Source organism: Coturnix japonica, chromosome 15 (genome assembly GCF_054131305.1).
Source record: "Coturnix japonica strain WE chromosome 15, WE-NBRP24, whole genome shotgun sequence".
In the NCBI taxonomy this organism is placed as follows: Eukaryota; Metazoa; Chordata; class Aves; order Galliformes; family Phasianidae; genus Coturnix; species Coturnix japonica.
This window is the reverse complement of record NC_140677.1, coordinates 16,426,798-16,447,445: the sequence shown is the minus strand read 5'-3', so window position 1 is coordinate 16,447,445 and position 20,648 is coordinate 16,426,798. Positions and strand designations below refer to the sequence as shown.

Here is a 20,648-nt window from a genome sequence, read left to right as displayed (position 1 = left end):
TTGTGATCTTCAGTTTCTAAACACTGCCTGCTTAGAGGAGACCTGACATTTCAGGCCAAAAGGATAGAGTATGACTTGATCTCATGACTTTGTTCTATCTTTAATAGCATCTTTTGATGTTCGTATAGTTTAAGTCAATTACAAAGAAGAAATTATTTTCTGGTTTAGGAATTAAAATAAATGTATGTGTTGTGTAAAATTCAGGGGGTAGCGCAGCTGTAGCTGATGATTGGAGTGGACTGAAATTAAACCTCCTTGGGCACCTTCTCACCATCCTCCCACGGGCTGATTAAGTAGGAACAAGAAAGAGTGCTGCTAAAAATGTGTGACATGAGCTAAGTGCGAGAGACAGGTTGTGCAGTCATATTTGCAAACACTTTGTCTGCTGTTGCAGAAGGCTGTGAAAAAAGCAGGTTTGATCAAATTCTGAGTTGAAAGACAAAGTAGAAGGGGACGGCCTCTGAACAGTGAGCACTGGTAAAGATCTGTCCTGAAGCAATTGTGATTGAATATTATTTAAACTCAGCAGTGATGGCTGATCTTCGTGTTACTGTTCTTTTTGCTGTTGTATTCAGAGAATTGATCCGATGTTTGAAGTGGTACATGGACCGTTCAGCTGAGCTTGTACGCCAAGACCACATCCAGGAAGCAATGAGAGTATGTATGCGTTAGAAATATTTCTGTGCCTGTTTCATTGTGACCCCAGGAGAGCTGAGAACCTGTGGATAAAATCAAGGGCTGTCTGTCCTTGACATCTTAAGTGTTTAACTAGAATTGGGTTTTTTTGACAAGAGTATGATCTTGAAAGAAGGCCCAACTTTCCAGTGTTGTGTAAGTCAAGGGAATAATTTCGGTACTAATGACAGAGAATTCAGAGAGTAAATGAAGTATTTGTTTCTCTGTAAGTAATTGTAGGAGAGAAAGAGAACGCCCATAAATGCTTCCAGATTTTGCAGGAAAGCCTTTGTCTTTGAGCAGTTGTCCGTCTGTACCTTCATACTGTAGGCTGTAGGCAGGCTCACGTCCGAACATTTTGAGTCTGGGCACTTTTGAAACCAGCAGCAGTGGCAGAGATTTGCAGTTCTCTCAGTGTCTGGCAGAGGCTCAGGCAATGTTGTACTTCCCGGCTGAACACCCGTATTTTCTGAGCCGTGGCATTCAGAAGCATATTCTCAAACTGCTTTTTGAGACTGCAGAATTCTCCAAACTGTTTTCTTCGCTCTTCATTTCTAAAAGAAATGTCAGTCTTTCTGGACTTGCTCCTAATTACCTCATTCAGCAGTAATTACCTCAGTGGTGATTTGTGTTTTCTACAGTCTTGCTTTTTCTAAGAACGTTTGAAAGCTGTCAGGGGAATTGCAGTTGTTCCACCCTGGACAGCCTCTTTCTCGGACTTGCTCCTTCTTTTGTTGTTAATGCTGTTCTGAACTTTTCCTCTGGTCTCTTACCTGCTCTCACAAGACTCTGATTGGCACCTCCACTTCAATCTCTGTGCTCTTTATCTCAGCAACGCAGAGTAGATGCTTCTTGCACTTAAAGCAAGTACTCTGTTCATTGCCAGGAGCTGGAAGAAGTTTGCTGGCTGCTCTTGAATGTGAAGTGGATGCCCATACAGACTGTCTGTTTCTTAGTTTGGTGAATGAGCAGCATACAAAAACTGTTTTGATTATTTGTAAGAAGGATGGAAGCTCCAGTGAGATTCCTTAAAGGCCAGCAAAACCAGAACGTCCTTCTCCAGCTGATAATCCAGTTACTTACTGGGATTTTAACTGGGTGTTGGTGTTTTGTTTGGGGCTGACCTCTGAGACTGCCTATGTATTTATTTCCTTCTATTTTTATGAAGGTGGCCTTTTGGAGATTAGTTTTGTTCATTTTGGTTAGGACAGTGAAGGCGTTCAGGCATTCAGAGCTAATAATCATCTTTATGTATATATTGTGTATGTGATAAGGTCACCTGAAATCTTCTGGTTTGTTGCACAACACGGTCCTCACGTTAAAGTCATCAGCTTTGACGTTAGAATTCTGGTTGTCTGTCCCAAACCCATAAAACCCATCAGATCTTGACTTGCCTTATTTTGCATTAGCAGCAGTGATGCTAACCTTAAAAAGCAGATTGCTGTGAACCAACTCACCTTTGTCTGGAAGCAAACAAGTGTGAAGTGTTATTTCATGCTGGAGTTCTTCGGAGTAAGGAAGCTACACTGGGAAGTGTTTTAGTGCAGAGGTATAAGTAAAGTACTGCAGGTTACAGTAGTAGTAGTAGTGCAGGTTGCAGATTTATGAAGGATTGCTCAATGTCTGTCCTTAAAGCTGCAGCATTCTAAGACTCAGAACATAACATTGTGTATAAGGCACAAATGTGTATAATAGTGTGGTGGCTTGAGCATCTTACGGATGCAGAAAATAAATGGCAGTAAAATGTGTCATTAGAATTACTTCAAGCTTCCAAACAACGAGGCAGGCAAGAATAATCTTGAGTTGGTATAATAGCTCTAATGTTTCTTTATAAACTATGATTAGTGAATTGCAGGCTGGTTGTTTCCTGTGCTGAGTTCTGAGGATGCATCAGACTACACATCTGTCTTCCTTAATGCTCTCTTAATGGTCTATCACGTTAAGCACTGAGGGAAGAGTGAAGACTAAATGTCACTGATGTTCAGAGTGTTTCAGTGTGAACATTTATGTGTGCCAAATGATGGAAGAGGCATCTGTCTGTGTGGAGTGTGACATTGTCATCATAGCATCTCTGAGGGCCTTTGATAGATGGGCACACTTGTTGCAGGCTGCGCAGAACGGTGTGTCACTCTTCCTTGACGTTGGTGCCAAATAAACGGAGTTCTGAATAATACCATCGACAGGGTTTTAGCTAAAGGTGCTCAGGTTGCAAATTCAGACTTTCTAGACATTGCATTCAACAAATTACCACTGTCCTCCAAAAATACCCACTTTGTCAATCCTCCAGACTGCAGCATCACATTGTATGAGGGCTGCTCTGAAAGCAGTGCCTCCTGTTTTATGATCAGGGGTGAATGTTGGTGGGATGACAGCAGAGGTTGGAGCTTCCTGCCAGTATTCCATGACATTTTGTTGCTGTACAAGTGATGGGGGCAGGGGGGCACTCTGGCAAAACAATGTCTGACATGGAAGTGTGAATGAAGTAAAGATGCCGCACTGAATTCATCCATGCGCATGATTGTGTAAACTGACTTCATCTACTTGAATTAAATGCATGCTTATTTGTTGCTGTTAGTCAGGCATACTCGCCTCAGAGATTATTGGGAATGAATACTTCTGTGTGAAAAGTGCTTCCTTAACTGAATTATGAGACTTAACAGAACCTGTTTTCCTTTTTCTTTTCTAAAGCTGAAGAATTGTGCACCTGGAACCTTTCCTGGTTCTCTTTAAAGCTCCTGTGTTTTTCTTTCTCTCTGTCTTAATTTCCTTCCTCTCCTGCTCCTTAAGGCCTTGGAATATCTTTTCAAGTTCATTGTCCAATCTCGGATCCTTTACTCCAGAGCTACTTGCGGAATGGAAGAGGAGCAGTTCCGCTCCAGCATCCAAGAGCTTTTCCAGTCCATCAGATTTGTGCTCAGCTTGGACAGCAGGAGTTCGGAGACTCTCATCTTCACACAGGTTTGCTATTTTCTACACTTTAACAGACGAGCCATTGGCAGCTATTGGTACTATATATGGGCAGGTGATGGTTAAGTGCAGATTGCTGCAGTGTTCTTGCTCTAACAATGTGATGATAGTGGAAAAGCACCATGGTCAGTCTTACTAGAGACTGTCTTTGCACCACATCAGTCACAGGTGCCAAACTCTGGAGTCTCAAGAGGAAAACAACTCATCACATAGTGATTCAGCTTCTCCTCTTTGCAAAAGTAGAATGTACTGCCAGGTCTCCCATGTATCTTACAGCTGTCCTAAAGAAATACTGAGTCCTTGGTTGCGTTAGCTCACATTGAAAATGGAGGTCACAGCAGTGGAGGGTTCCATTGATGTGCTCCCAATCTGGAAAACGTAATTCCTACATGTTCTAACATTAGTTACAATGACGTGCAGCCTGACTGCAAACAGGCTGTGGTACCTGCACTCTAATTTAATACGTTGTTTTGAGTGCGGCCCAGATGAATTCACTGACACTTCTGTGGGCTACGGATACCACCCAAAGTGAGCGAGGATTTTGCAGTGTCTCATTTCACATTTAAAAGAGCGCTGTGCTAAATGACATACTTCTGTGTTTAAAAGATATGAATAATAATGTGAAATATTATGTGTATGCCTCCGCTCAGGAAATCTCAGAGATGGATCACCTAGAACGTCCTGGTAATGGGAAGGTGATTTGTAGTTACTAACTTAGTGCTTGCAGATGTTTTGAACACCTGCTGTAACCTGTCAAAGCAGCAGTTGCTGTGAATGTCACAACAAAACAGTGACTGCAGTGCTTAGGGAGCTGCCAGCAGTGCCTTCTCTTTCTTAAGAAGGAGTTCTGCAGGGTTTTGAGAAGAGTTGCTCTGCTCTGTTATTTAATCACTCATTAGTGGGTATAATGAAATGACATGGGAGCATGAGAAATCAGTGCACAGGTTCTTTCAGATGGTGGGTGGGAGCAGCATCTGGTGAATGCAGGATGTTCAGGTTGGGTTTGTTTGGAGTGATCACAGGTACGGGGAGAAACTAGATTTGAGGCTGGGGTTATCTCCCCTTTCTCTCTGCTTCTTTCTCTTGTTTTCTCACTGTCTTTGCTCTAAACTTTTGTAATTTTGAAAGTTTGTCCTTGTTTAATCTTTGAAAAGTTTCCTGTTCTGTTTTCCCCGTGCCACTGTGTCGCCCCTTGATCCCAATTGCCCCATAGGCCTCTCAGCCTGGAGGTCAGGTGAGCGGAGCTGCCCCACAAAAAAGTGGTGGTACTTCAAGGCCGTCATTTAATTTTGTAAGTAACGCTCCCCCAAACTGCTCAAGTTTTTCATCGTGGATGTTCCCAGTGAATCCCTTTTCCGTACCCCAATCCATTTTTCCTGCCTATAAACTGGAATTTAATGTTTAAGCGGCTACTGCTTTAAAACTAGGAAATGTGTGGAGTATTTCAGTAATGAATGGAGCAGCTGATGACATTAGCACTTCAGAAATACACTGTTGAGGGCATATACAAGACTGCATAAATGGCATCGTTCAGGTGAGCCAAGGAGACAGTGTCTGAGTTTCAGAAACATGGACAACTGTTATACAGAAATGCTTGAGGCCTTTGTAAGCGTAATTTCCTTCACGTTTTTCCAGGGTATTAGATCTCAGTGCAGCCTTTTTCAGCAGTGAGATAAGAACTGCTCTGTCTCCTCACTTCCAGGCAGGTGGTTTGACAGCAGTAATGCTCCAGAATGCTTCAGGTTCTTACACTGAAAAGGGCCCTTCCAGGAGCTGCTGAAACAATACAGCTGTTCCTCAAGACACATCCAGAGCTTCCTAAGAGATCCCATGCACATCCTTAGGTTGCTACTGGGAGTTCTTGATGGCCACATCAATCCTTCTGCCTCATAGTAATAGAAATAAGTTTAGGAAAACAACTGTAACAATTTGTTGGGCCAGTGTTGTAACTGTGTTTGCATTATCCTAAAGATAACGATGATTAATGGGTTTGCGGCTGTTACAGCCTTCCAAAGTACCATGAACTATTTAAATGATTCATATTTGTTTATTTTGTTAGTACATTGTATCTATGTAGCAACAAATAGGTGACAACACCCAGGAGGCTATGTGGGTTTTTGTGTAATCTGAATTGAGTGTAACAAGACAAGATGTTGAGAGAGATAACGAGCACCAAGAAGAAAGAGGTAAATTTATATTCAGAATAATTTAATGGGCTCTTCAGTGTTTGCCAAGTTAGTTCTAAACATAACTTCCACTTTGCTCAGAGACTATTAAGTGCGTAGAGCTGTTGTTTGAAGGAAAAGGTGCTTGGAAGAAAGATGTGGAACAGAAGGCTGTTATATGAGGTTAGGAGAGGCATTATGAGTGTTAGAGCCACCAGGAAAGATGTTCAGATGTGTTCCTGGAATGAGAGAACAGAAAAACCTGGGAGAAGATCTTGCAGAATAGAAGACAATGATGATAGGTGGTAAAACTCAAGTAGGGTGAAGCTGAACAGAGATCTATAACAAAGCCTTGTAGATTTGAACTTCTGCAGGGTGGCATTGTGGGTTGTGTGGGCAGCTTCAAAGGGGGAAACACAAAGGAAGTGTGCACAGTGGGGACAGCTGGAAGTGAGACAGCAAAATCAGAACCTTGGCTCTGGGGGAGCTCTTCACTGAGCAGGTCAGTCAGGCACTGGGGCAGGCTGCACTGCGTGGAGTCTCCAGCACTGGAGGAATTCAGGAGATGTGTGGACATGGCACAGATCCCTCAGTGCCAGGACTGGTGGTGGGATCCGGTAGGTCAGGCTTGTGGTTGGACCTGGTGATCTTGAAGGTCTTTCCCAACCAAGAGGATCCAGTGAGAACCAGCCTTTAGAGCAACCATTGTGGATCTGCAGCAGCTTTAAGGAAGGAAATGGGGATGGCTGTTGGGTAGGACATAAAGGAAGGAAGAGAGGAAGTGTAAAGTTTTGGAGGTATGAGACCCAAGTCTGGAATTTGAGAATAGGGGGTTAATGGAAGAGGTGTGAAACAGCAGATGAAGGGTTTGTGGTGTGTTGTGGTGATACCGTTTCTGCACCCCCATTGTTTGGATAGCTCCAGCTTACTGGAAGTATCCATCACTGCAAGAGTCACTTGCACACTCACTTGCATGATGTGTTGCCTCTGTCACATGAAGTTGCACCCTATCCCTGGTACAAAGATACTGTAGTGTCACGAAGCTATTCCACGCTTAAGGGTCTGTCAGTGTGTTCTTCAGAATGTTTTCTGAAGGGCTTCAGCTGCCTTTTGTAGTTCCTCAGTACAAAAAGTCCATATTGAACCAATGTAATCAGAAGGATTTTTATATTTATTCAAAAAAAACGTAAACCTGCAAAAAAACGGACTATTTTCTATTCTTCTGTACCTTGTTCTGTTTTATAAGCTATAATCTGAGGTGCAGCCTTTGGAAGTTCTGCAGGAACTGTGCTTACTGTGTGACATAGTATCGCCACAGAGCTTCATTTTTACTCACTGCTGATGTGGTCGCTCTGAACTTGAGGTACTGCAAAACATGAACTCCAGCCGTAGTTCTCTACGCAGCAGCTTTTTCCAGACCCTTAATTCAGTTTTACTGTTGTTCCTTTTTCTCTTTGTGCAGCCGTGCTGAAAGAGCTCAGAATCCTGACCCTCCTCCTTTGCTTTTTACAGGCTGCTTTGTTGAACTCCTTCCCCGCTATCTTTGATGAGCTGTTGCAGATGTTCACTGTGCAGGAAGTAGCGGAGTTTGTGAGGGGCACTTTGGGCAGCATGCCCAGCACTGTGCACATCGGGCAGTCAATGGACGTCGTTAAGCTCCAGTCCATTGCACGCACTGTCGACAGCCGCCTGTTCTCCTTCTCAGGTAAGATGGAGGGATGAAGCTGAGGTTGGCTCTTAACTGAGGGTAGGAAGATGCTCCACAGTTTGCTGTTGCTTTGTTGCAGACAGTTCATTACTGAGTGCTAATAAACTTGGAAATTATGTGCCTATGCAACATTACATATCTTCACTGGGTGTGCTTTGTACATTTTTCTGTGGTAGGAAACATGAATAAACCCACTGTAGATAAGTTGTGCTACTGAAGGCTGATGAAATTCTGTACCTTAACAAATCCCATTTCATACATTACATTACCCTTTAATTATTTACTGCTTTAGTTCCAAAGACATACATACATTGACATACATTGATCTACTTTGCAGCAAGCTAATTGCATGAGGAAGAAGCAGGAAAACAGTTACACGAGAAACCCACTGTTCTTTTAAAGTGTATTTGATCTTTACATGGTAACTATCATACTTGCATAACTCTACATATTAGTGATTCTCTGTGATGGATTCAATGAATAAGGACTGAAGATTGAGTTTATTTCAAATGAATGGATTATTGTGAATATAATAGAAGAAGATTGGAAGCACTGCAGGGCTTATCTACCCTCATCAGGAGTTAGTGCACTCAATACTCATCTCCCAGGTCGGCGATCTCCCGTGTCCTTTCTGTCTCTCAAAATATGATTCTAGTTGCCAGACATCTTTTGCCTGCCAACCCTGCCTACTCTTCTGGCCTTGCAATTAAAGGAAGATCCATTCTCTTTTTCTTGGCTCCTTTCCCTTCCATCTCTCCTATCAGTTCCTTGCCATCCTCCCCCATTTTTCGCTGTATTTTTCACTTTGGTTTCTGTCTCCAGCAGCTGCTGCCTGCTCTTCTTCCTTAAGTGCAGCTGAGGTTTGTAAGCCAGGTAAATGAGAAAAATTAGCCAGTTTCTAAGAGGCATATATTTGAGAAGCTCTCTTAGCTGTGACAATGGAGCTGAAAAGCACGTTGAAATGAGGAAGGAGTCTAAATAATAGGAAATCAGGATCCACAAGTATCAATTCACAAATGCTGTTTTTGAGCTGAAACAGTATTGAAGAGTTCACTTACTCCTGAAACGAGGCGTACTGTTAGTTCTTCATTTACAGTTCTTGGAAGTGTGTTCTGTATGATAGAATTTACACCAATAAATTAAATCTATTTATCAGCAAACAAATTTGGATACCCAAAGGCTACGGAGTGAAGATCATTGAAATTCAGGTCTCTTTTGTAGGAACTGTGATCTTACTTTCCTTCTTTCAGAGTCCCGGCGCATTCTGCTTCCTGTGGTTCTTCACCACATTCACCTTCACCTGCGACAGCAGAAGGAGCTGCTCATCTGCTCGGGGATTCTGAGTAGTATCTTCTCCATCATCAAGACCAGCTCTCTGGTAATCTGCTCCTTGACTTCCTAATTCCATCGCTCGTATATTAATTTGAAGGCTGAGGGAGTTGTGTTGGTTAATTGGGGTTTTGCAAAGATCCTTCTGAAAATGAAATTCTGCTCGTTTTCTGTCAGCAAAAGAACATTTGTAATCGGGGTCTGCTTTTGTATGTGTGACTCAAAGCATTCTGATTACACAGTGTTCTTGCTGTTAGGAGAAGAAAAAAGCATATTCATTTACCCGATTTGACACAGTTTAATTTTCCTCATCCAAGCCCAGAACTTAGATGTCAGTGAAGTTCAAAAGCCCGACGCAGCTCTGGGACTTGTAGTTCTGCAAGGGACGCTAACCAGCAATTTATGATTCACGTTAAGTGAATACTCTAGAATTATCCAATCAATGAAGTCACACATACTTCTAGAAACTGCTGCTGAGTTTCAACGCCCTGCTTTGATGATCATATAATACTCGGATCCAAACGGTAACTTGATCATTTAAAGCAGTGCTCACAAACGGAGGGTGGTGAAGTTTCCCCACCTGACTCTGACGGAGGCAGCTCATAGTGCTAAATATAAATTGTACCACTGAGTCCTTCTAATAACAAGTTACTGCTTTGTGTGGAAGGAATGAAATGAAATGAAAGGTATCGGGGTAATAAGCTAAATTAATGCTGCCATAGAATAAAGAGCACTGGAACATAATCTGACCCCGTTGTGTTCTAGAATGTATGCAGATCTTTGATGATAGATTTACCTTTATACCTGTCACCCTGAGTGTTTCTGTCAGAGGGAGCAGGTAACACACGGGCATCACAACAGCAGCTGGTACCCACGTTGAATTTGTTTGCACTTCTTTGACCCTCCACTGTGGAGGTCTGTACCAGGGTGGGTGTTTGTGCTGTGGCTGGCTCAAAGAATTCTCTGCCAATCCATCCTCTCCAGTCTCTAACTGTCTGTTTCCTCCCCGCTTACTGTAGGAGGGAGATGTCGTGGAGGAGGTTGAGATGATGGTGGAAAGCCTCCTGGATGTGCTTTTACAAACTCTGCTAACAATCATGAGTAAATCGCAGTCTCAGGAGGCGGTAAGAGGGCAGCGTTGCCCGCAGTGCACAGCAGAAATCACTGTTAGTAACTAACAATCAGTTTCTATTTCCTGCTTCTCTAACCTTTGGTTCAGTCCCTCACCACCACCCGCACCTCATTATCATCTCTCCTGCATGAATGCCCAGGGCTCTGTCTTTTTCCCTTAATAAGTGACAGATCCATTCCTTCCTCTGTGTTAGAGAGGTCTGCGAGAAGCAATAGAACTAAAGGAGGGTTTTGTGGCTTTCCAGATCATTTTCTTGTTTATCTTTTCAGCTGTGATTGAGAGTCAGTGATCACAATGTGGGGCATATGCTCACTGGGTTGCTGCCCAGGGCTTCCTCCCAAAGTAGGCTTCAGACTGTGATTCCTAAGGCTGAGAATACCATAATCCCAAGTGGACAAGTGCCTTAGCACCGCCCTGGAGATCTTTCATTCATGTTCACTGATTATTTTTTGCAAATGAAACACAGTGTGTTTTCGAAAACAAACAGCAGAGCCCAAGTTGAGCTGTTGGCAGAAGTGGGAGAAGCCTTGTGTAGTGTGCCAGCGTGCACCCAGGGGAAGAGTCCTTTTCCTTGACGTGTAGTGAATCAGGAGAGAAAGAACAGAGATGCTGATAAGCTTTTCTGGATTCGCTGCCCTCGTTACTTCAGCCTGTCCTGGTCTGTTTGGTAGAATCTCTAGGACAGCTTTTGCTCTGTGTGTGATCTTAAGCTGTTGCACAGGACAGCACTTTTCTAGTCTTGCTTTTTTGTCTAATGGCTGAAACCTCAGAAGCAGGTGAACACTGAGGCACGTTTTTCACTCATGTGGAAAGGTGGCGCCTTTCTCTATTAGCTCTAATAAAGAATGAGAGATTTATTCAATTGTACAGAATCCAGTGGCATCTCATCTTCCTTTTCCTTCTGCTTTTTGACTTTGTTATTTATCACCTGCCTTTTTTCCTAACAAAGTTCAGCCCAGTAAAGTTTATTGGATCATCCTATGTCAAAGCTTCCAGGTTGATGCTGGAGCCAATGTAAGAATCAATAAATCCAAAAAGGGAAGTCCCAAGTACAGAATACCCCCATATTTGTTCCTGAATTTGTATTTGGCAGCACAGCAGTAGGTGCAGTTGTTTTTAGGTACCCATTAGACAGAGGTTTGCATGTTTCCCAGGGAGTGGCAGTCAGAAGACATTCTCCTTACCTTCTTGCCGCTGCCATCCTCATTATCTTGGACAAATTGCTTAACTTCTCTGTGCTTTACTTTCAGATATGTAAAATGGGGGAGCCCATCTTTGGAAAACACTTTGGGATACTGTGGTAACTGGTCAGGGTGCATCTGCTTTGCAGGCCAGAAATGTAATTGTAACTCACATAGGCCTACCCAGGCTACATTCAGAGTATGTTAGTGGAATGCTATTAATGTTGTAGCTACAACAGCAGGTAGTTTGGTGAGCACTTATAAGCCAAATATTTACAAGACTCCAGATGCCTTTGGTAGCCTGTACTGATCCCACGCTGTTATTGCTGTGCTGTTTTCAGTATCTCAGTGAATTCAGTTAAGTTATTCCTGGTACACCTGCATGAGCAGCAGTCACACCTCTGTTAGATGTAAGAGCTGAGAAGGTGATTGTCAGGACCTGCATGCTTGGGACATTCTTTAATGTCTGTATTAAGAATTTTAAATGATTTTCGTTTAGGATACAACGTTTGTTAAAATCCTATGTAATAACAGCGCCCATGGGAGGCCCCTAAGAGACGTGTTCCTGTATATTGAGAGTCACTCCAGAGCTGTTAGCCTGCAGTGTTGTAATCTCTGTGCATGGTAGCTTTCCCTCTCATAGGCATTGGGGCCATTTCAGACCCCTCCCTTTATACCTTACCCCAAGTTGAGTTTTATATGCACAAAAATTCAGATTGTCTGATCTAAAGAATTTCTCATTCGGTCAACAGGGAGAATACGTGTCCTGTCTTTTATCTCTGCTTCGTCAGATGTCAGACACTCATTTCCAGCACTTGCTGGACAACTTCCAAAGCAAGGATGAACTAAAGGTACAGCAGAACATGATGTTTGCGGGTCATTCACTCAGAATGAGAAAGCAGAGGGAATCCTCTCAGAACAGCAGAAACCAACTTTTTATCTCATCCTCTGTAGGAAAGAGGAATATCTCCAACAGCAGGCCATTTAAGAGGCAGAATAACATTATAGATAAGATTTTATATAGCCTGCTTTTGATTAGCATGGCACTTAATAATTAAGGTCAATGAGTAGAGTGTGACATGGTAGGAACTTACATTGCATTAACATCTGTGAAGGAGAAGCTGTAAGAAGTCCTTCCTGAATAGTCTTTCTAGATCATATGCATGTAGAGGGTCTGAATAAATCAGGGAGACGCTAAGGAAATGCTCAGCAGCACAACAGCCTGAAGATATTATCCTCAACCTTTTTTTTCCAGCTCTCAGTTCATCTAAAAAAATACATTCCCTCCTTACATTTTTCCTTCAGCTGTTGCCCTCTTGCCACTGCCATCCTATCAAAACAGGAGGCTTTACTTTCAGAGCAGCCTTCTCACATTATACTCATAAGGAAGACTTTTGTCTCACTGTAAAAGTTAAGATTTAAACTGCTACAACCCAGGCAGTACATATTAGATGCAAATAATGCAAAATCCCAGTATTTGATGTTAGCACGGTTTCACATGGATGGCTTAGTGTTCAAATGAGGTGCACTGAGCTCAGGATTTGCTTCTAATCAGGAGCACAGATCTGAGCTGCTGATGTCTTTTTTTCACCCGTGCAATAGGAATTCCTGCTGAAGATTTTCTGTGTGTTTCGGAACCTTATGAAAATGAGTGTTTTTCCTCGAGACTGGATGGTGATGAGGTTGCTCACCAGCAAGTAAGTAGAGAAGCAGGTATAAACTTCTGTCATTCTATATCAGCTTTCTTTTCCTCCTGCGCACTCAAAACCTGTGATGCAGTGTGTTTATCAGGTTGAAATGTTGTGAGCAAGGTAGAACCCTACAGCACTTTCAGTCCCAGTCCTGCCTTTATTTTGTTATTTTGGGCCAAACTGGAATTTACAGTTGTTCTGTTTGTTGTTCAACCAGTGTGCAAAGGTGTCAAAAATTACAGGTTTAAACCCAAAGCTGTAGTAGCTGCCCTGAGGATAAGGGTGGCACAAACAACCATCTTTACCTGACCTAGAAGCTCTCAGGTATGTTAGAAGGGGATTAAACTCCAGCAGTGACACCAGGCACATGGCACAGGCTTATTTTTCCACTGAGTTGCCAGTGGCCATTTTAATGCTTAATTTTTTAATCGTTCTTCCTTTGGTTAAGTAAAGTACCACGCTCTGAAATGGCAGCAGAGTGATGGACACTCAGTGGTTGGAATTACTTGCTTGTCTCTTGCTGCATTAGATAAACTGGCTGTAGAATTACAACCAGCTGAGAGATGGAGGGGTTTTCATTACAGGAAGGGTCAGTGTGTTGAGCTCTGTGAGTTCACAGCACAGTGAAAAGTGGAAGGAGTGGATTTCAGTATTTCAGGATCTCAGATGAAATTAAGCTTGCAAGGGAAGAAAAATGCACATAGAAGAGTAGTTACTTCATATGGCCTAAGTAACCTAGTCCCCTTCGGCACTATTGTGTTCTAAATTCTTAGGCTAAGGTAAATGCGTTCAACAGTGTTTTTAGAAGGATAACTTGCATGTGAATCAGAGATTTGCTGTTGTTTCTTAATGTTGCTGAAGCTTTATCTACCTGCTCTGAATGCCTGAATTTATTACACAGCTGGATTGCTTTGCACTGAGATGTACTTACAGCCACCTCCTGTCCCAAGTAGTGGTGGGAGGGAGAGGGGCAGTGTTGAGAACTGCAGGAATACTCTGAAATGTGTTACTGTGTGACAGACAAAGTGCTGTTGTATTGCCAAGAGTTAAAGCAGCTCAAGCATCTCGAGTTGCTGCACTTTGGAAAAGGAAAAACTGTTTCTGTTAGAATAGAAGAACGGATGTGATCTTTTGTTTCACTTCTGGTGGTGTGGCCCAGCCATACAATGGATAAACAGCTTTTAAAGCTTGTGTGTAAATTCCCCAGACTGCAGTGGTGGTGGAGGTTCTTTACCTTATATCACTTCCTATGGGCTGCTGATGAAAGCATAGAAAGATAAGTGACTTCTGGCCAGTTTGACTTGCAGTAATTCCATGAAGGGCATATGTCTGTGTGTGTAATAGAATCAACTCGTACAGTATTGCAGGGTGATTGATACTTCAGATTCAAATGTTTCCTCTTTTCTTGTCTCTTTTTGACTGCAGTATCATAGTTACAACAGTTCAGTACCTGTCTTCTGCACTGCACAAGAATTTCACAGAAACGGACTTTGACTTTAAAGTAAGGATTGATACTGAGAATCTCCTGTGATGTCTGTTTAATCCAGTAGCACCAAAGGGACAAGAGCTGTTCTCTGCATTAGCTGGTTAAACTTGCAGCATTTATTTGATTTTGAGGAAGGTGATCTAATTGATAAGAGAACTGCTCTGGATTGGGGGAAGTAGATCAGGACGTTCGGATATTTACTTAAGCAGGAGAGCTGATGAAGCTGTTGTCTTATAAATCCAAGGCTCGTAAAATACCGACTCAAGCCAGGTTTTCCCTGAAGTTGGGCTCTGCATCATCATCCTCTCCCAGGGGTCTCCTTCTTTGGCTGTAGACTTAAACCCTGAAGGAATACAGAATCTAAAGAGTGTTTTCCATATTGCCCGATGCTGATGAAAGCAGATAACGAGTTTGGTGTTACTAAAGAAGAGCAGCCAGATGTGAGCCTTTGCGCACACGCACACAGCATGATTGCATAAGCCTCATTTCTTTGGGAAAAGACACTAAATTATAGGACTGTCATTCACAATATTATGTAATCTCTGTTTTTTGAGGGATAAATTCTGTTTATTCTGGAGACAGCAAACACTAAACTTTGCTGAAATAACCAAGTTCTGTCATTTTTGAGCATCGGTGCTAAGAGAAAAGATAATAGCCTCTGTAATTTTATTTCCTATCCATTGGAATCCGAATGTGTTTTGTATCTCAGGATTTAAACTATATATAGATTGCATTACGTTGTGGTTACAGGAAGGATCCTACCTGCAAAGAAACATAGTTTGGCAGTAGTGATAGGAAAAAGGAGAACAGTGTTGGACTGAAAGAGGGGAGATATGAGTAGAAGTTAGGAGGAAAACCTTTAGGCAGAGGGCAGTGGGGCACTGGAACAGTTTGCCCAGAGGAGCTGTGGGTGCCCATCCCTGCAGGTTTACAAGGCTGGAGGGAGCTTTCAGTAACCTGATACAGCAGGAAGTGTTTGGAGCTAGATGATTTCCATGGTCCCTTCCAACTTAAACTATCCTCTGGTGTCTTCCTGTGCTTGTTAAAACTTATTCCTTGAAGAGTGATGTTATAAAACTTCCTTCCTGTGTTACAGGTGTGGAACTCTTATTTCAGCCTGGCAGTGCTGTTCATAAACCAACCAAGCCTCCAACTAGAAAATGCCACTCCAGCTAAGAGAAAGAAGATATTAGATAAGTAAGAAAATCTTTTGTCGGCTTCCCAGTCTCTTCTGCCACCTGAAAAACTGAGAGTTCTTTTTCCACTGCAAGTCTCTGTGATTTATTCTGGAAGTTGGGATGTGGAAGTGCTCCACATAAGTAGATCTCCTAACGTAGTGCTCTGTGTTAAGTCAGTTCTTATTTTTATGTTAACTTGAATGTGTATTTAATGTGAATGAAGTTGATGCTTCCATGCTTTTTTATGTTGGAGGTGGTTGAATAGTTCCTATAATACAGTTTTGGCTAGCCACAAAGTTGGACGTGATGGTCTTCATAGGTTCTTTCCAGCTAAACTGTTGTAGTCTTTTTGAACGTCACTGTATTTTGTGGTTTATTTTTTCCTATTAGGAAGTTATCTGTCTCTTCTCTTTCAGATATGGTGATATGAGAGTGATGATGGCATACGAGCTCTTCAGCATGTGGCAGAACCTGGGTATGTCTCTTCATTCTCTGTCCTAATAATTGAAGCCGAGGTAACCCCTGATTTCTGTTAGAATTTGCCCCCTGGGCTGCATGTTTTAATTTAGTTGGTTTTAACAATTTGAATTCCTCTGCAAGTGAAATGCACCGGCAGGTTTTGCTGAAGGCTTTTATAGTGAATGGTGTAAAGCAAATGATGTTGTGTCATACTCTTTAGGAAAAGAATGCTTTAGCATTCATGTGTGGGCCTGTGCTTTGATGCTGGGCCTGATGCTGTCACTCTTGCAGAGGCACCTCTTCTCTGCAGCAGAGAATGAGGGCTTTCATTTAATCACCGTTGCTTTGTGTTGTCCAGGGGAGCATAAGATACACTTTATTCCGGGAATGATTGGCCCCTTCCTTGGTGTGACACTCGTCCCGCAACCAGAAGTCCGGAATATCATGATTCCCATCTTCCATGACATGATGGACTGGGAGCAGAGGAAGAACGGCAACTTCAAACAGGTGAGGCAGCTTCCCAGCCAGGCAGCATTCGTGGGCTCGCTCTGTCCGTACCCAGCTAAAAGCAACGAATATCTGTCTGTTGATCCATGTCCAGTGGGGATGACGCTGTTGTCGCACAGATGTATAGAAGCAGTAAATTTGAGGCATGGCTCACGAAATGTGATATTAAAATGCTAATTCCAGTCTGTCATCCTGGGAGATAAACAGACCTTTTCCTTAACCTGATCCATAAAGGTCTATGTGGAAGTGTATTACCAAGGGCTTCGGTGGAGTTTTTTTCCTCTTCAGTTCCCTTGATTATTTTTATTATTTCTGCTGCTATTATTATGGTGGCATTTGATCGTGATGCTCTTTTTGCTTTGGCTGCTGTATTAACACGGCAGTGGAACAGTTTCTGCTCTGGCATTTGCAGTTAGAAGTACCCACAGTTCCAGTTCCTGGATCTCATACTTTCTGCAAACATTTCTACAAACCACATCAGCCTTTAGAAACCTCGATCTTATTGGATATTGAAAGCGTGTTTTCTCTCAGTCTTCCAAGAATGCACAAAAAAACCCCTTTAGTGTTAGATATGTTGAATTCTGCACTTGAAGCTGTTTTATTGGGACGTCTGATATCAAACTTGACTATGGAGCTCTGGACTGCAGGGAAAATGAATGCATGTTCATAACATTTGTAAAGGAAGAGAGGCATAATAATACCATCCTGTCCCCGTACGTGTGTGAAAAGGAAACGTGTCATGTAACCCCAGAGAAGCCTGATAAAACTGAGTTTAACGAACAAATAATCTTGCAATGTAATTACATCTGGGTGATTGAAAGTCAGTTACCTACCGGCAGAGCCATCGCAGCAGGCTGCTGGTGATCCTGCCATAAATTAGTTTCTCTGTGTGGATGTTCTGATTCTGACAGGGGCTGTAGTTTGTTTGATGTATTTGCTCACAGAAAGTGTTTTCAGAGTGATTTATTTGATAAGGGAATGAACATCAGAAACTCCTGGGAAGAAGCAGCATTACCTCCCCTGGGATGTTCATTTAGACTCTGATAAGCAAATGGATAATTTTATTCTAGTCCTTCTATTTCATTGCAGAATAAGAAAAGTGTTTCCATTTAACTGAGCTGCAGAGAAATAAATTGCTCACACAGAGAAGTGGGAAGGCTCCAGGGCATGAGAAATAAAATGTTCTTCCAGTCCTGTTAGGGTTTGGAACTCGTCTCCTGCATGAGCAGCTGATTTGTAACCAGTCGCTTCTCATCCAGGTGGAAGCGGAGCTGATCGATAAGCTGGACAGCCTGGTATCCGAAGGGAAAGGTGACGAGAACTACAGAGAACTCTTCAGCCTGCTGTAAGCTATGCTGGTTTCTGCTCACTCTGTGTTGTGTGGGGTCACTGAAACAGTCAAAGCAGTCGTCTGTGCTGCAGTAGCTGATGTTCAGAGAATGTAGTGAAGGGCATTCTGGCACTTTTCATGACATTCTCAGCGAAACAGAGCTCTGTCATGCTAGTTCTGAAAAGAGAACTGTATTCTTCTGTGTCTTTCTTGCGTAGAATCCAATAGCAGGCTGTGCAGGTAAGTTGTTATCATCCCTCTGTAAAAAAAAACTGATTTGTTGGAGGTGCCAGGGCCTTGCTTTTTACTTGGCATCATGCAAAATCATGGCCTTAGGACCGGTTGGAGAAGGTCTAGCAAGTCAGCCTTGTTAGAGCGAGAGATTCTCCTCTGCATTTTCCTTTGCTGCTTCCAGTTTCTGAAGGTCATGCTTTGAGTTGGCTCAGCAGATGTAAGCTGCTTTTTGCAGAGTCCTTCACGACTGTGTTTCCAGTCCCTTTCAGATGTGCAGTACTCGTAAGGATGAACAAAAGGCTTAAAATCTGGCTTCCAACTTAGTTATCTTTGACTGCTGAGCTGTCTCTAAATTATATTCCTAATGACCCTAGTTTGTTTCAAAAGGACTTGGAGAGCGCAGAGCAGTTAACACTAAGTCTTTTAATATTCCAGTGAGCCAAAGACATTGGTTGCTCGTGAGAGACCAAAATCTCTGTGAGAATGAGCTGATCAATTTGCTTTCGGTTCAGACTCCCAACTTGTTTGTGCTGTTAGTGAAGCTGCAGGTGATGGTGCAGCAATCGGTTGTAGCTGTGAGCAGTGCTCTCTGTCACACATTTCACACAGCATCGTGAGGGTATTCTTCCTTGTCAACCTTGTAATTTCCTTGTCTTTGCTTCATGCTGCCTGGAGTAGAACTCAGCTCTTTGGGCCATATCCCAGGTAAGACAGTCACCCTGTTCATTTGTTTCATGAGGAAGAAACCAAGTTGTCCACGACTGCCTGCACACACTGCACTGGTTCTGCAGAAGCCTCACCTGCTGTCTTTTCATCTCTGCACAGTTTGCTGGAGAAGATTGAGCAGGAGACGTGGCGGGAGACTGGGATCTCTTTTGTTACGTCGGTTACTCGCCTCATGGAGCGCCTGCTTGACTACAGGTATCTGACAGCAGCGTGGTGTGTCCTCAGCGTGTGTGTCAGGAGCTGGTGAAGGGGTGGTACCAAATTTATGTGTGTAGAGAGTGTTTTCATTGTCTATCAAGCTGCACCCATCAGGGAGGCGTTAAATAAGCACGTCTAACTCAGTGCTGCAAGGCTCCAAGCAGAAAGCACAGAGCCCTGGCTCTTATTCTTGGCTGCTGATTCCTGTTAAACAGCAGAAGTGAAGGAAGTTGTTCATTCTCATAAATGTATGTATACAGAGAGAGATGCTGATGTATGTAGTATTATGGAACAGTTGGCAATTAGAAACTCTGTAGAACTGACCCATACGTTTCTATCTGTGGCTGATGAGTCGCAGAATGTATTTGTTTATGCTGCTGCTCAGCAGAGTTGAAAACGTGTGACTGGGCCTGGGTGCTCTGCAGTCACAAATCCTTTGCTGAGCTTTTTAGTTTGTTCTTTTTTGACCATTTTGATCTGATCTGCTGTTTCTGTTTGCTGCAGCAAAACTAAGCAAGATATCTGAGACATGTTAAAAGAGAAGGCGAGGGAGCTGACTTTCTTTCTGCTGCAACTATCAGTGCGACTTTGATATGCAGATACTCCCTTTCACACTTAGTTCAGGAACTGATAACAGTTTTTTAATGTAGTTCCAATAAGCAGCAGAATATTTCATCCCCAGAGCGGAACAAAAGAGGGAACCTCATCAAAATTTGGAGCTGCCCAGCCCAAGTGTGTGTGAAAACTGTTGTGGCAGTTCAGTGAGTCCCATGCAGGGCTGAGAAGCAGAGACTCTGCTGATGGATTTTGATACCAGGTGGATTCGAGCCACCATCCAGCCGGCAGTGTGGCTCTCAGGAAAGCTTTCAGTGTCTACTTTGAAAGCTTGGCCTCTTGTTTTGGTTTTGCAAAAGGAAATCGTGCAGATGTGTGTTGTGACATTCCGGTGCTTTTTTAGGGACTGCATGAAAGGCGATGAAACAGAGAACAAGAAAATCGGTTGCACAGTTAACCTTATGGTAAGGATGTTTGCTTTATTTCTTTGTGCAGTGTAATTGGCACTGGAGGGGAAGGTTGGGTAGGAATGTGTGTCAGACAAGGTGCAGGATCCAGGGGCAGGCAGAGCATAATGGCAGAGCTTGGGAGGACCTGCTGGGAGCTGTGCTCCAGCTCTGCCTGCAGCTGGGGGCTGTAGGTCTCATCTCCCCTCCCAGCTGCATTCTGAGGGTCTCTGTGACAGGTCCCACTAACTCATGCCTTTTCTGTCCATGTTTGACTGTCCTCACTTTGAAAATAATTCTAACATTGCCCTTATACGTACAGGGGCACCTCTGATTGTTGTGAAGGATAGGACGTTCTCAGTGAGAGTAACAGCTCTCTTTCTCTTACAGAATTTCTATAAGTCAGAGATTAACAAGGAGGAGATGTACATCCGCTACATCCACAAGCTGTGTGACATGCACTTACAGGCTGAGAACTACACAGGTTAGTCAGACACTAGACAGGGGCTGTTTGAAGTCCTGCCCTGAAAGGTTTTGATTCTTGTAATCTTATTTTCTATCATCTATTGAATTGATTTGGAAAAATGTTGTTATAATCAGTTATTTAGAAAGCTGACAGACTGAGACCCACCTCATTCCATCCAGTTTGTTTGCACCCTGTCCAGTTTATCAGCAGGAGCC

General features: G+C 43.0%; 1 protein-coding gene across 9 annotated transcripts in view; it reads left to right on the top strand.

Annotated features, from left to right (window-relative positions):
- Positions 1–20,648, top strand: part of DOCK3 (dedicator of cytokinesis 3) — a 129,233-nt gene that overhangs the window by 80,167 nt on the left and 28,418 nt on the right. For 4 of the 9 annotated variants that reach the window (XM_015874527.3, XM_015874526.3, XM_085516589.1 and 1 more), the window contains 16 exons: positions 576–657; positions 3,463–3,633; positions 7,320–7,512; positions 8,766–8,893; positions 9,864–10,010; positions 11,910–12,008; positions 12,760–12,854; positions 14,274–14,349; positions 15,431–15,531; positions 15,929–15,987; positions 16,330–16,478; positions 17,738–17,823; positions 18,721–18,747; positions 18,868–18,963; positions 19,925–19,985; positions 20,358–20,451. In XM_015874527.3, the coding sequence (XP_015730013.1) occupies positions 576–657; positions 3,463–3,633; positions 7,320–7,512; positions 8,766–8,893; positions 9,864–10,010; positions 11,910–12,008; positions 12,760–12,854; positions 14,274–14,349; positions 15,431–15,531; positions 15,929–15,987; positions 16,330–16,478; positions 17,738–17,823; positions 18,721–18,747; positions 18,868–18,963; positions 19,925–19,985; positions 20,358–20,451 (1,664 nt within the window). The other 5 variants (XM_085516587.1, XM_085516588.1, XM_085516590.1 and 2 more) reach the window with 5 other exon arrangements.